Raw genomic sequence first — 13,994 nt, forward strand, 5'->3', positions numbered from 1 at the left:
TCCTTTATATACTGAGGTAGAGGCACCCTAGAACACACAAGTTGATCCACGTGATCTATTCCTTAGCCGTGTGCGGTGCCCCCAGCCACCATATTCCTCGATAATACTGTAGCGGAGTTTAGGCGAAGCCCTGCTGTTGTAGTGCATCAAGATCGTCACCACACCGTCGTGCTGACGGAACTCTTCCCCGACACTTTGCTGGATCGGAGTCCGGGGATCGCCATCGAGCTGAACGTGTGCTCGAACTCGGAGGTGTCGTAGTTTCGGTACTTGATCGGTTGGATCGCGAAGACGTACGACTACTTCCTCTACGTTGCGTCAACGCTTCCGCAGTCGGTCTGCGTGGGTACGTAGACAACACTCTCCCCTCTCGTTGCTATGCATCACATGATCTTGCGTGTGCGTAGGAATTTTTTTGAAATTACTACGAAACCCAACAGTGGCATCCGAGCCTAGGTTATTTATGTTGATGTTATATGCACGAGTAGAACACAAGTGAGATGTGGGTGATATAAGTCATACTGCCTACCAGCATGTCATACTTTGGTTCGGCGGCATTGTTGGACGAGACGACCCGGACCAACATTACGCGTACGCTTACGCGAGACCGGTTCCCCCGACGTGCTTTGCACATAGGTGGCTTGCGGACGACTGTCTCTCCAACTTTAGTTGAACCAAGTATGGCTACGCCCGGTCCTTGCGAAGGTTAAAATGGAGTCTATTTGACAAACTATCGTTGTGGTTTTGATGCGTAGGTGAGATTGGTTCTTGCTTAAGCCCGTAGCAGCCACGTAAAACTTGCAACAACAAAGTAGAGGACGTCTAACTTGTTTTTGCAGGGCATGTTGTGATGTGATATGGTCAAGACATGATGCTGAATTTTATTGTATGAGATGATCATGTTTTGTAACCGAGTTATCGGCAACTGGCAGGAGCCTTATGGTTGTCGTTTTATTGTATGCAATGAAATCGCGATGCAATGCTTTACTTTATTACTAAGCGGTAGTGATAGTCGTAGAAGCATAAGCTTGGCGAGACGACAACGATGCTACGATGGAGATCAAGGTGTCACGCCGGTGACGATGGTGATCACGACGGTGCTTCGGAGATGGACATCACAAGCACAAGATGATGATGGCCATATCATATCACTTATATTGATTGCATGTGATGTTTATCCTTTTATGCATCTTATCTTGCTTTGATTGACGGTAGCATTATAAGATGATCTCTCACTAAATTATCAAGAAGTGTTCTCCCTGAGTATGCACCGTTGTGAAAATTCTTCGTGCTGAGACACCACGTGATGATCGGGTGTGATAGGTTCTACGTTCAAATACAACGGGTGCAAAACAGTTGCACACGCGGAATACTCAGGTTATACTTGACGAGCCAAGCATATACAGATATGGCCTCGGAACACGGAGACCGAAAGGTCGAGCGTGAATCATATAGTAGATATGATCAACATAACGATGTTCACCATTGAAAACTACTCCATCTCACGTGATGATTGGACATGGTTTAGTTGATTTGGATCACGTAATCACTTAGAGGATTAGAGGGATGTCTATCTAAGTGGGAGTTCTTAAGTAATATGATTAAATTGAACTTAAATTTATCATGAACTTAGTCCTGGTAGTATTTTGCAAATTATGTTGTAGATCAATAGCTCGCGTTGTTGCTTCCCTGTGTTTATTTTGATATGTTCCGAGAGAAAATTGTGTTGAAAGATGTTAGTAGCAATGATGCGGATTGGATCCGTGATCTAAGGTTTATCCTCATTGCTGCATAGAAGAATTATGTCCTTGATGCACCGCTAGGTGACGGACCTATTGCAGGAGCAGATGCAGACGTTATGAACGTTTGGCTAGCTCAATATGATGACTACTTGATAGTTTAGTGCACCATGCTTAATGGCTTAGAATCGGGACTTCAAAGACGTTTTGAACGTCATGGACCATATGAGATGTTCCAGGAGTTGAAGTTAATATTTCAGCAAATACCCGAGTTGAGAGATATGAAGTCTCCAACAAGTTCTATAGCTAAAAGATGGAGGAGAATCGCTCAACTAGTGAGCATGTACTCAGATTGTCTGGGTACTACAATCGCTTGAATCAAGTGGGAGTTAATCTTCCAGATAAGATAGTGATTGATAGAATTCTCTAGTCACCATCACCAAATTAGTAGAACTTCGTGATGAACTATGATATGCAAGGGATAACGGAAACGATTCCCAAGCTCTTCGTGATGCTGAAATCAACGAAGGTAGAAATCAAGAAAAACATCAAGTGTTGATGGTTGACAAGATCACTAGTTTCAAGAAAAAGGGCAGAGGGAAGAAGGGGAACTTCAAGAAGAACAGCAAGCAAGTTGCTTCTCAAGTGAAGAAGCCCAAGTCTGGTCCTAAGCCTGAGACTAAGTGTTTCTACTGCAAATGGACTGGTCACTGGAAGCGGAACTGCCCCAAGTGATTGGCAGATAAGAAGGATGGCAAAGTGAACATAACTTTATTTGATATACATTTTATTGATGTGTACTTTACTAGTGTTTATAGCAACCCCTCAGTATTTGATACTAGTTCAGTTGCTAAGATTAGTAACTCGAAACGGGAGTTGCAGAATAAACAGAGACTAGTTAAGGGTGAAGTGACGATGTGTGTTGGAAGTGGTTCCAAGATTGATATGATCATCATCGCACACTCCCTATACTTTCGGGATTAGTGTTGAACCTGAATAAGTGTTATTTGGTGTTTGCGTTAAGCATGAATATGATTTGATCATGTTTATTGTAATACGGTTACTCATTTAAGTAAGAGAATAAATTGTTGTTCTGTTTACATGAATAAAACCTTATATGGTTAGACACCCAATGAAAAATAGTTCGTTGGATCTCGATTGTAGTGATACACATAATCATAATATTGAAACCAAAAGATGCAAAGTTAATAATGATAGTGCAACTTATTTGTAGCACTTCCGTTTAGGTCATATTGGTGTAAAGCGCATGAAGAAACTCCATGCTGATGGGATTTTGGAATCACTTGATTATGAATCACTTGATGCTTGCGAACCATGCCTCATGGGCAAGATGACTAAGACTCCGTTCTCCGGAGCGAGCAACTGACTTATTGGAAATAGTACATACTGATGTATGTGGTCCGATGAGTGTTAAGGCTCACGGCAAGTATCGTTATTTTCTGAACTTCACAGATGATTTGAGCAGATATGGGTATATCTACTTAATGAAACATAAGTCTGAAACATTTGAAAAGTTCAAAGAATTTCAGAGTGAAGTTGAAAATCATCGTCACAAGAAAATAAAGTTTCTACGATCTGATTGTGGAGGAGAATATTTGAGTTACGAGTTTGGTGTACATTTGAAAAATTGTGGAATAGTTTGGCAACTCACGCCACCCGGAACACCACAGCGTAATGGTGTGTCCGAACGTCGTAATCGTACTTTACTAGATATGGTGCGATCTATGATGTCTCTTACTGATTTACCGCTATCGTTTTGGGGATACGCTCTAGAGACGACCGCATTCACGTTAAATAGGGCACCATCGAAATCCGTTGAGATGACGCCTTATGAATTGTGGTTTGGCAAGAAACCAAAGTTGTCGTTTCTGAAAGTTTGGGGCTGCGATGCTTATGTGAAAAAGTTTCAACCTGATAAGCTCGAACCCAAATCGGAGAAATGTGTCTTCATAGGATATCCAAAGGAAACTATTGGATACACCTTCTATCACAGATCCGAAGGCAATACTTTTGTTGCTAAATTTGGAAACTTTCTAGAGAAGGAGTTTCTCTCAAAAGAAGTGAGTGGGAGGAAAGTAGAACTTGACGAGGTAACTGTACCTGCTCCCTTACTGGAAAGTAGTACATCACAGAAAACTGTTTCAGTGACACCTACACCAGTTAGTGAGGAAGCTAAGGATAATGATCATGAAACTTTAGATCAAGATACTACTGAACCTCGTAGATCAGCCAGAGTGAGATCCGCGCCAGAGTGGTACGGTAATCTTGTTCTGGAAGTCATGCTACTAGATCATGATGAACCTATAAACTATGAAGAAGCGATGGTGAGCCCAGATTCCGCAAAATGGCTTGAAGCCATGAAATCTGAGATGGGATCCATGTATGAAAACAAAGTATGGACTTTGGTTGACTTGCCCGATGATCGGCAAGCAATTGAGAGTAAATGGATCTTCAAGAAGAAGACTGACGCTGACGGTAATATTACTGTCTACAAAGCTCGACTTGCCGCAAAAGGTTTTCGGCAAGTTCAAGGGATTGACTACGATGAGACCTTCTCACCCGTACCGATGCTTAAGTCTGTCCGAATCATGTTAGCAATTGCCGCATTTTATAATTATGAAATTTGGCAGATGGATGTCAAAACTGCATTCCTAAATGGATTTCTGGAAGAAGAGTTGTATATGATACAACCAGAAGGTTTTGTCGATCCAAAGGGAGCTAACAAAGTGTGCAAGCTCCAGCGATCCATTTATGGACTGGTGCAAGCCTCTCGGAGTTGGAATAAACGTTTTGATAGTGTAATCAAAGCATTTGGTTTTATACAGACTTTTGGAGAAGCCTGTATTTACAAGAAAGTGAGTGGGAGCTCTGTAGCATTTCTGATATTATATGTGGATGACATATTGCTGATTGGAAATGATATAGAATTTCTGGATAGCATAAAGGGATACTTGAATAAGAGTTTTTCAATGAAAGACCTCGGTGAAGTTGCTTACATATTAGGCATTAAGATCTATAGAGATAGATCAAGACGCTTAATTGGACTTTCACAAACAACATACCATGACAAAATTTTGAAGAAGTTCAAAATGGATCAAGCAAAGAAAGGGTTCTTGCCTGTGTTACAAGGTGTGAAATTGAGTAAGACTCAAAGCCCGACCACGGCAGAAGATAGAAATAGAATGAAAGTCATTCCCTATGCCTCAGCCATAGGTTCTATAAAGTATGCCATGCTGTGTGCCAGATCTATTGTATGACCTACCACTGAGTTTGGCAAGGAAGTACGATAGTGATCTAGGAGTAAATCACTAGACAGTGGTCAAAATTATCCTTAGTAGAATAAGGATATGTTTCTCGATTATGGAAGTAAAAAGAGGTTCGTCGTAAAGGGTTACGCCGATGCAAGTTTTGACACTAATCTAGATGACTCTAAGTCTCGATCTAGATACATATTGAAAGTGGGAGCAATAAGCTAGAGTAGCTCCGTGCAGAGTATTGTTGACATAGAAATTCGCAAAATACTTACGGATCTGAATGTTGCAGACCCGTTGACTAAAATTATCTCACAAGCAAAACATGATCACACCTTAGTACTCTTTGGTTGTTAATCACATAGCGATGTGAACTAGATTACTGACTCTAGTAAACCCTTTGGGTGTTGATCACATATCGATGTGAACTATGGGTGTTAATCACATGGTGATGTGAACTATTGCTGTTAAATCACATGGCAATGTGAACTAGATTATTGACTCTAGTGCAAGTGGGAGACTGAAGGAAATATGCCCTAGAGGTAATAATAAAGTTATTATTTATTTCCTTATATCATGATAAATGTTTATTATTCATGCTAGAATTGTATTAACCGGAAACATAATACATGTGTGAATACATAGACAAACATAGTGTCACTAGTATGCCTCTACTTGACTAGCTCGTTAATCAAAGATGGTTATGTTTCCTAACCATAGACAAAGAGTTGTTATTTGATTAGCGAGGTCACATCATTAGTTGAATGATCTGATTGACATGACCCATTCCATTAGCTTAGCACCTGATCATTTAGTATGTTGCTATTGCTTTCTTCATGACTTATACATGTTCCTATGACTATGAGATTATGCAACTCCCGTTTGCCGGAGGAACACTTTGGGTGCTACCAAACGTCACAACGTAACTGGGTGATTATAAAGGAGCATTACAGGTGTCTCCAAAGGTAGATGTTGGGTTGGCGTATTTCGAGATTAGGATTTGTCACTCCGATTGTCGGAGAGGTATCTCTGGGCCCTCTCGGTAATGCACATCACATAAGCCTTGCAAGCATTGCAACTAATGAGTTAGTTGCGAGATGATGTATTACGGAACGAGTAAAGAGACTTGCCGGTAACGAGATTGAACTAGGTATTGGATACCGACGATCGAATCTCGGGCAAGTAACATACCGATGACAAAGGGAACAACGTATGTTGTTATGCGGTCTGACCGATAAAGATCTTCGTAGAATATGTAGGAGCCAATATGGGCATCCAGGTCCCTCTATTGGTTATTGACCGGAGACGAGTCTCGGTCATGTCTACATTGTTCTCGAACCCGTAGGGTCCGCACGCTTAAGGTTACGATGACAGTTATATTATGAGTTTATGCATTTTGATGTACCGAAGGTTGTTCGGAGTCCCGGATGTGATCACGGACATGACGAGGAGTCTCGAAATGGCCGAGACGTAAAGATTGATATATTGGAAGCCTATGTTAGGACATCGGAAGTGTTCCGGGTGAAATCGGGATTTTACCGGAGTACCGGGAAGGTTACCGGAACCCCCCGGGAGTTAAATGGGCCATAATGGGCCTTAGTGTAAAAGAGAAGAGGCAGACCTACATGGGCTGCGCGCCTCCCCCCTCCCCTAGTCCTATTAGGACTAGGAGAGGTGGCCGGCCCCCCTCTCTCTTTTCCCCCCTCCGCGAATCCTATTCCAACTAGGATTGGGGGGGGGGGGGATCCTACTCCCAGAGGGAGTAGGACTCTCCTGGCGCGCCTCCTATGGCCGGCCAGCCTTCCCCCTTTGGTCCTTTATATACTGAGGTAGAGGCACCCTAGAACACACAAGTTGATCCACGTGATCTATTCCTTAGCCGTGTGCGGTGCCCCCAGCCACCATATTCCTCGATAATACTGTAGCGGAGTTTAGGCGAAGCCCTGCTGCTGTAGTGCATCAAGATCGTCACCACGCCGTCGTGCTGACGGAACTCTTTCCCGACACTTTGCTGGATCGGAGTCCGGGGATCGTCATCGAGCTGAACGTGTGCTCGAACTCGGAGGTGCCGTAGTTTCGATACTTGATCGGTTGGATCACGAAGACGTACGACTACTTCCTCTATGTTGCGTCAACGCTTCCGCAGTCGGTCTGCGTGGGTATGTAGACAACACTCTCCCCTCTCGTTTCTATGCATCACATGATCTTGCATGTGCGTAGGAAATTTTTTGAAATTACTACGAAACCCAACAAGGTGACCTCCGTAAAGTGATCATGAACGAGGCTCACAATTCTCTCCTCTCCATCCACCCTGGGAGCACGAAGATGTATCAGGACCTTAAGCAAGCTTATTGGTGGACTCGAATGAAGTGCGAGATCGCTCAATTCGTGAATGAATGTGATGTCTGTAGAAGAGTGAAGGCAGAACACCAAAGGCCAGCAGGTCTCCTCCAACCTCTTGCCATTCCAGAATGGAAGTTTGACCACATTGAGATGGACTTCGTGACTGGGTTTCCAAAGTCCAAGCGTGGCAATGATGCTATATTTGTTGTCATCAACAAACTCACCAAAGTGGCTCACTTTCTGCCTATCAAAGAGTCGATCACTGCAGCTCAATTGGCGGAACTCTATACCTCTTGTATTGTCTCTCTGCACGGTATTCCTCAACTGATCTCTTCAGACCGTGGCGGCATCTTTACCTCGAAGTTTTGGGATTCTTTTCAGAAGGCCATGGGCACGAACATCTGCTTCAGCACAGCTTTCCATCCTCAAACAAGCGATCAAGTCAAGCGTGTCAACCAGATTCTTGAAGATATGCTCAGGGCTTGTGTTATCTCCTTCGGCATGAAGTGGGAGGATTGTCTTCCTTATGCTGAATTCTCCTACAACAACAGTTTTCAAGCAAGTTCGGGCAAGGCCCCTTTCGAAATTCTGTATCGCAGGAAGTGTCGTACCCCTATCAACTGGTCTGAAACTGGTGAACGTCAGCTTTTGGGTAATGACTTAATCACAGAAGCAGAAGAAATGTGCAAAGTCATTCGTGATAACCTCAAAGCAGCCCAATCCCGCCAGAAGAGCTACTATGATAGTAAGCACCGTGATTTGACTTTTGAGATCGGAGATCATGTTTACCTCCGTGTCTCTCCTATGAAAGGTACTCGTCGCTTCGGTATCAAAGGGAAGCTTGCCCTAGATACGTGGGACCTTTCAAGATTGTCAGCAAGAGAGGCGACCTCGCCTATCAACTCGAGCTTCCTTCAAACTTTGCAAATGTTCATGACGTGTTCCATGTCTCTCAGCTTCGAAAGTGCTTCAAGACTCCTGACCGCACCGTCAACTTCGAGGACATTGAGCTCCAAGAAGATCTCTCTTATCATGAGCGCCCAGTTGCTATTCTGGAAGAGACTGAACGCAAGACTCGCAACAAGTCAATCAAATTTCTCAAAGTCAAGTGGGCTACTTGAGTTTTCAAAATGTTCATCTCAGACAGTACATCATTTCATTCCATTGCATCATTTTCATTTGAGTTCATCTTGATGCCCGAAATGCTGTTAGAAGAGGGCTACTTGAGTTAATTGTCAGATCTGCTACTCCGTTTAGCACTTTTGTCATTTTTGCCATGATTATTGTGTGCATGCTATGCCCGTGAGTTCTACATGTGTTTTGTTAAGGGTTTTGTCATCTATCCAGAGGTGCAACCCATGTATTTTTAGGATGTGTGTGGTGACTTGTGCAAGCTTGCAAAGTGGTGCACTCAGAGGAGCCCGTTGAGTTTGCTTTTGAGGATCCAGTCAACTCGGACAACTGTGCAGGCAAGATGATCATACCCTCGAAATCACTACTATCTTTGCTATGCTAGTTTGCTCGCTCTTTTGCTATGCCATTGCTACGATGCCTACCACTTGCTTGCAAGCCTCCCAAATTGCCATGTCAAACCTCTAACCCACCATTGTCCTAGCAAACCGTTGATTGGCTATGTTACCGCTTTGCTCAGCCCCTCTTATAGCGTTGCTAGTTGCAGGTGAAGATTGGAGGCCGTTCCCTGTTGGAACATCTTTTATTTACTTGTTGGGATATCATTATAATGCCATGTTATCTTAATGCATCTATATACTTGGTAAAGGGTGGAAGGCTCGGCCTCTCGCCTAGTGTTTTGTTCCACTCTTGCCGCCCTAGTTTTCGTCATATCGGTGTTATGTTCCCGGATTTTGCGTTCCTTACGCGGTTGGGTTATAATGGGAACCCCTTGATAGTTCGCCTTGATTAAAGCTTTTCCAGCAATGCCCAACCTTGGTCTTACCATTTGCCACCTAGCCTCTTTTTCCCTCGGGTTTCCAGAGCCCAAGGGTCATCTTATTTAAACCCCCCCGGGCCAGTGCTCCTCTGAGTGTTGGTCCAAACTAGAGTCCTGTGCAGCGCCCCCACGGGGAAACTCAAGGTTTGGTTTTAGTTGTATGGAGCGCTCATCTGAGTGTGCCCTGAGAAAGAGATATGTGCAGCTCCTATCGGGATTTGTCGGCACATTCGGGCGGTGTTGCTGGTCTTGTTTTAACCTGTCGAATTGTCTTGAGTTACCGAGATACCGAGTCTGATCGGAACTTCTTGGGAGGAGGTATATTCCTTCGTTGACCATGAGAGCTTGTCATGGGCTAAGTTGGGACTCCCCTGCAGGGATTGAACTTTCGAAAGCCGTGCCCGCGGTTATGGGCAGATGGGAATTTGTTAATGCCCGGTTGTAGATAACGTGAACCTTAACTTAATTAAAATGAATCAACCGAGTGTGTTACCATGATGGCCTCTTCTCGGCGGAGTCCGGAAAGTGGACACGGTGTTGGAGTAATGTTTGCGCAGGTTGTTCTCTAGCTTCTCGCTCGTGCTTTGCCTCCTCTTCTCGCTCTCTTTTGCGTAAGTAAGCCACCATACTTGCTAGTCGCTTGCTGCAGCTCCTCTCATATTTTACCTTGCCATACCTACAAGCTTAAATAGTCTTGATCGCGAGGGTGCGAGATTGCTGAGTCCCTGTGGCTCACAGATTACTATTACACCAGATGCAGGGCCTGATGATTCCGCTCCAGGAGACGTGTATGAGCTTAAGTGGGAGTTCGACGAAGACTCTCAACGTTACTATGTTTCCTTTCCCGATGATCAGTAGTGGTGCCCAGTTGGGGGTGATTGGGACCGTGTCGCATGTTGGGTCATCTTTTATTTTGGCACCGTAGTCGGGCCATGAGTGTTTGGTTGATGTAATGTTATTTATGTACTTGATTGACGTGGCGAGTGTAAGCCAACTATGTTATCTCCCCTTTATTATTCATATTACATGGGATGTTGTGAAGATTGTCTAACTTGCGACATATGCCTTCAATGCGATTATGCCTCTAAGTCGTGCCTCGACACGTGGGAGATATAGTCGCATCGAGGGTGTTACATTGCCTATACAACTAAATGTCATTACAAAAATACACTGGCCTAGCTTCGTTCCTTCCTTGTAAAGATATAAAGTACCGAAGGCTTCATGGATAATCTCTACTTCTAATGGAGCAGTTGGTAGTCTCCGTCGGTTTTTTTTCGTCCCACCTTCGTCTGGTTTTTTTTGCCTTTTTTTTCGTCTGGTTTTTCTTTCGTCTTCTCACCCGCACAAAGTCTTCATATTGTTTTGCACTACAATGCTTGTACTTCAACCATACTAACATAACAAAGAGATGTGGATCGTTTGTAGATAAAACTTGAGATACATTCTTCATCAGCTGGGATTTAGTTCCGAACTGGCAAAGGCTTACTCAATGGACCCAAGCGGTCAGCTTAGCTGCGGTACTAAGCAGCTTATTACAATTTACAATACGGCAATAACAATCGATCAAGCTAAGACTTCTCACATCCCATTATTTTCCTTCTGGGGTCTGAGTACCGAACGCAGACCCTATGCTCACATACCTTCTTCATCTTCTGCTGCATGTATCGCAAGCCATACATGTTGTAGTGCTAAGCTTCCTACTATTTGTTGTACTACTATAATTTTTTGCCTTCCTTCCACGTGCATTGTCGTGTGCATCAGCGCTTTCTAGCATCCAAAGTCATAGGAAACCAATCCTTGCAGCTCCGGGCCGTTCAGTCTGCTGTTGTTCTCGAAGCTGGAAAAGTAACAATTATGTCTTATTAGCCATTCATCGGATGAATTCATTCTCAGAGAAGATGCCATATCTGATACGAAAGCTATCAAGTTATGAATGACACAGCAGTCGAAAAAAACTTATGAATGACACGACCTCAAACACCATCATCCTAACATCTCTAGTCTACGCAATCATGAAAAACTAGACCATCGCCCTTGAGGACATCACAGTACAAATGTAGAGGTTTTTAGGTCTCCAGATCCATGTTAGTTCCACAAAATATGCTAGTGGACTTTGAGATATTACCTTCTAAGAGGGAAGCTTGAGAATGGACCATCGACAGGGATCGTCCCACATAAGTCATTGTTAGACAAATCACTGCATGTCACAATGACTTAAAAGTCAGCAACCATAGAGAATCAACGGCACAACTAAATCTGGTATACATATGTTAAGATGCACACTCACATGACTTTAAGGTTGGAGAGTTTGGCCAGCTCCCGTGGAATTGATCCAGCAAGTTTGTTGTTGTTCAAACGCCTGTAAGATATCAATTTAGTATTCGCTTGGGGAAAATTGTTCCCATATGAATTAAGACAGGCAAACGTACTTCCTTTTAATACATCTAATGCTTAACTATGCCAAAAGCAAATTTTTAAATTGCATTTCAGTTTATTCAGAACTATGGCCACGACTGCCCAGCCATTTTGGGTACATCACTTGGACAAAAGATGCCATGAATTAGTGCTGTAGTTTTTTTTAGAGGGGGCATTTGTACTGTGGAGGAATGAAGTGCAATCAGAGGATAATACATACATGAATCTCAGCGAGCTGAGCTTGGAAAGCGACTTGGGGATTCTTCCGGTGAGCTTATTGGCATACAGATCCAAGCTGATCAAATTCTTCAGCTTGCCCAACTCTTTTGGGATCTCGCCGTTGAGGTTGTTCCTGTACAGCTCCCTGCAAATCAAGTTCCAATTGAGGAAATCAAAACCATTTTGCTCCGTTTGAATAACAGAGACGGTGGAATTCATCACAGGGGCACATACAGGTACTGAAGATTCACAAGGCGGCTGAGCTCGGGGCCGATGGAGCCGGAGACGTTGGAGTTGCCTAAATCCCTGCACAAGTTTGCCACAAAGAGCGTCACGCAACACGGTCATCCAACCAGCAGGACGCAATATCGTTGAACTATGACAGACAGACGCCACAACTATTGATTATGCTTGCAAGTTGTTCTTTTTTTATATAAATCGGCCCTTTTGAATGAACAGTTAGTATGATTATTCAACTATCGCTTAAGCTATCAATCCCTTGAACAAGAAGCAAGTGCAAGAGTAAAGATGAAAGACCGTCGATATCCTTGCAGCACGCAAGCAATTTGACCTAGTAGCAGTTCAAATCGAGCTGGGTTCCTGGGCTAATCTGAGTAGGCGCGGGGAAACCTGGAAGATGAACTGAGCGGAGGTGGGCGGGAGGGGGACGAGCGGTAGCTTACAGGCGCACGACGCGGCTGGCGGTGTCGCAGGTGACGTGGAACCAGGTGCAGGGGTTGACGAGGGTGGGATCCCAGCTCTGGAGCACGCCGTTGGGGTCCGACAGCCGCATCCGCAGCGCGTACAGCGCGTCCCCCTCCTCGTTGGACGCCCGCGCCGCGCCGGCCGCCAGGCCCAGGAGCAGCGCGGCGCCGACGAGGAGGAGGGAGGAGGGCACGCGAGGCGCCATGGCGGCGAGGAGCGGCCGGGTCTGGGGGGGAGAGGAGCGCGGAGTAGATCGACGGGGCTGCTGCTGCTGCTCTGCTGTAGCGTGGGAGGGGGAGGAGGAGGAGGACGGGCGGTTGTGGAAATGGGGAAGGCGCTGCGTGACCGGGTGGGGGCGTGGTCAATACGGCAAAGGGAGGGTACAAGTCCACGGTCAAACTTTGGACCGAGCACGCGGAGGAATCGATTTATCTGCAGAGGCTCACTGGGGTGGAAGCTGCGTCAGTAATGAAAAGTGACAAGGACAGGAGGTAGAGAATAAAAGAAAAGCTGGACCGAGCCGATCAAAAAGCTTGTAGTACATGGAACTGAAAGATACGGTGCAGGCAAAAGCAATTCATGATCTCAGGAACCATGATGCCGACTCTATACACATCAGACCTCGCTCAGAATTTCCTACTAGACATGATATGTTCAGGATCCATATAACCACCGCAAGATTAAAGTTGAATTGACATCTGAATTATAAAAATTCTTTGAAATCTTGATAGAACAATTTAGAATTGAAATCTCGGTGAATATAGTTTTAGAGAAAATAGACCTTGGCCCGAGGCGTTTTTTCTACCCCCGCTCTTGGTTGGCATGTATTCGTAGACAAGGATGATCTCTCTCTTGTTGAATTTGAAACCCCGGAAATCGCTTTTCCCTTTGAATGCAAAACCAAAGTATCCTTATTACATTTCTGTTTTTAAAGATTTGCAATTATTTCAACCTCAGTAGTGAATTCTGTTGAGCCTTGAGTTGATGATGATGTCAATCTTTTGACGGCAATCTCAGTCCCGCTAGGTAGTTTTCCCTAAAACATCCATATCAGGTTCGAGAAACAAATACCAACTTTTCTTTGGTGGACGAAGAAAGACAGATGTATCTAACTCCTCTTTTCACTAAGCACGGCATATCTAAAGACTTAAGGGGTCTCAAGACTCTTATTTACAATACAGGAAATCGAAAGTGAATATAATCTTAGTACATAATGGAACATAACAGATCAAAATTTAGGCTCATGATAGAAAATAACGCCACTATGAAAGACACGTACAATCTTAGCTGATTCCCCTACATCATTTTATTAAGGGTAGTAGCCTAGTAGTATGTGGGTGTACTTTAACT

The 13,994-nt window shown here is 44.2% G+C and overlaps 1 protein-coding gene across 1 annotated transcript; it reads right to left on the bottom strand.

Moving 5' to 3' along the window:
* Positions 1-10,698: 10,698 nt before the first annotated feature.
* LOC119329519 (leucine-rich repeat protein 2-like) lies at positions 10,699-12,984 on the bottom strand. Its single transcript, XM_037602581.1, has 6 exons — positions 12,623-12,984; positions 12,174-12,245; positions 11,941-12,084; positions 11,593-11,664; positions 11,431-11,502; positions 10,699-11,142 (listed from the first exon to the last, which is right to left on the bottom strand). Exons 1-6 carry the CDS (start codon positions 12,847-12,849, stop codon positions 11,073-11,075), a joined length of 657 nt encoding a protein of 218 aa, XP_037458478.1. The 5' UTR covers positions 12,850-12,984; the 3' UTR covers positions 10,699-11,072.
* Positions 12,985-13,994: the final 1,010 nt, after the last annotated feature.

Source organism: Triticum dicoccoides, chromosome 7A, assembly GCF_002162155.2.
Source record: "Triticum dicoccoides isolate Atlit2015 ecotype Zavitan chromosome 7A, WEW_v2.0, whole genome shotgun sequence".
NCBI lineage: Eukaryota > Viridiplantae > Streptophyta > Magnoliopsida > Poales > Poaceae > Triticum > Triticum dicoccoides.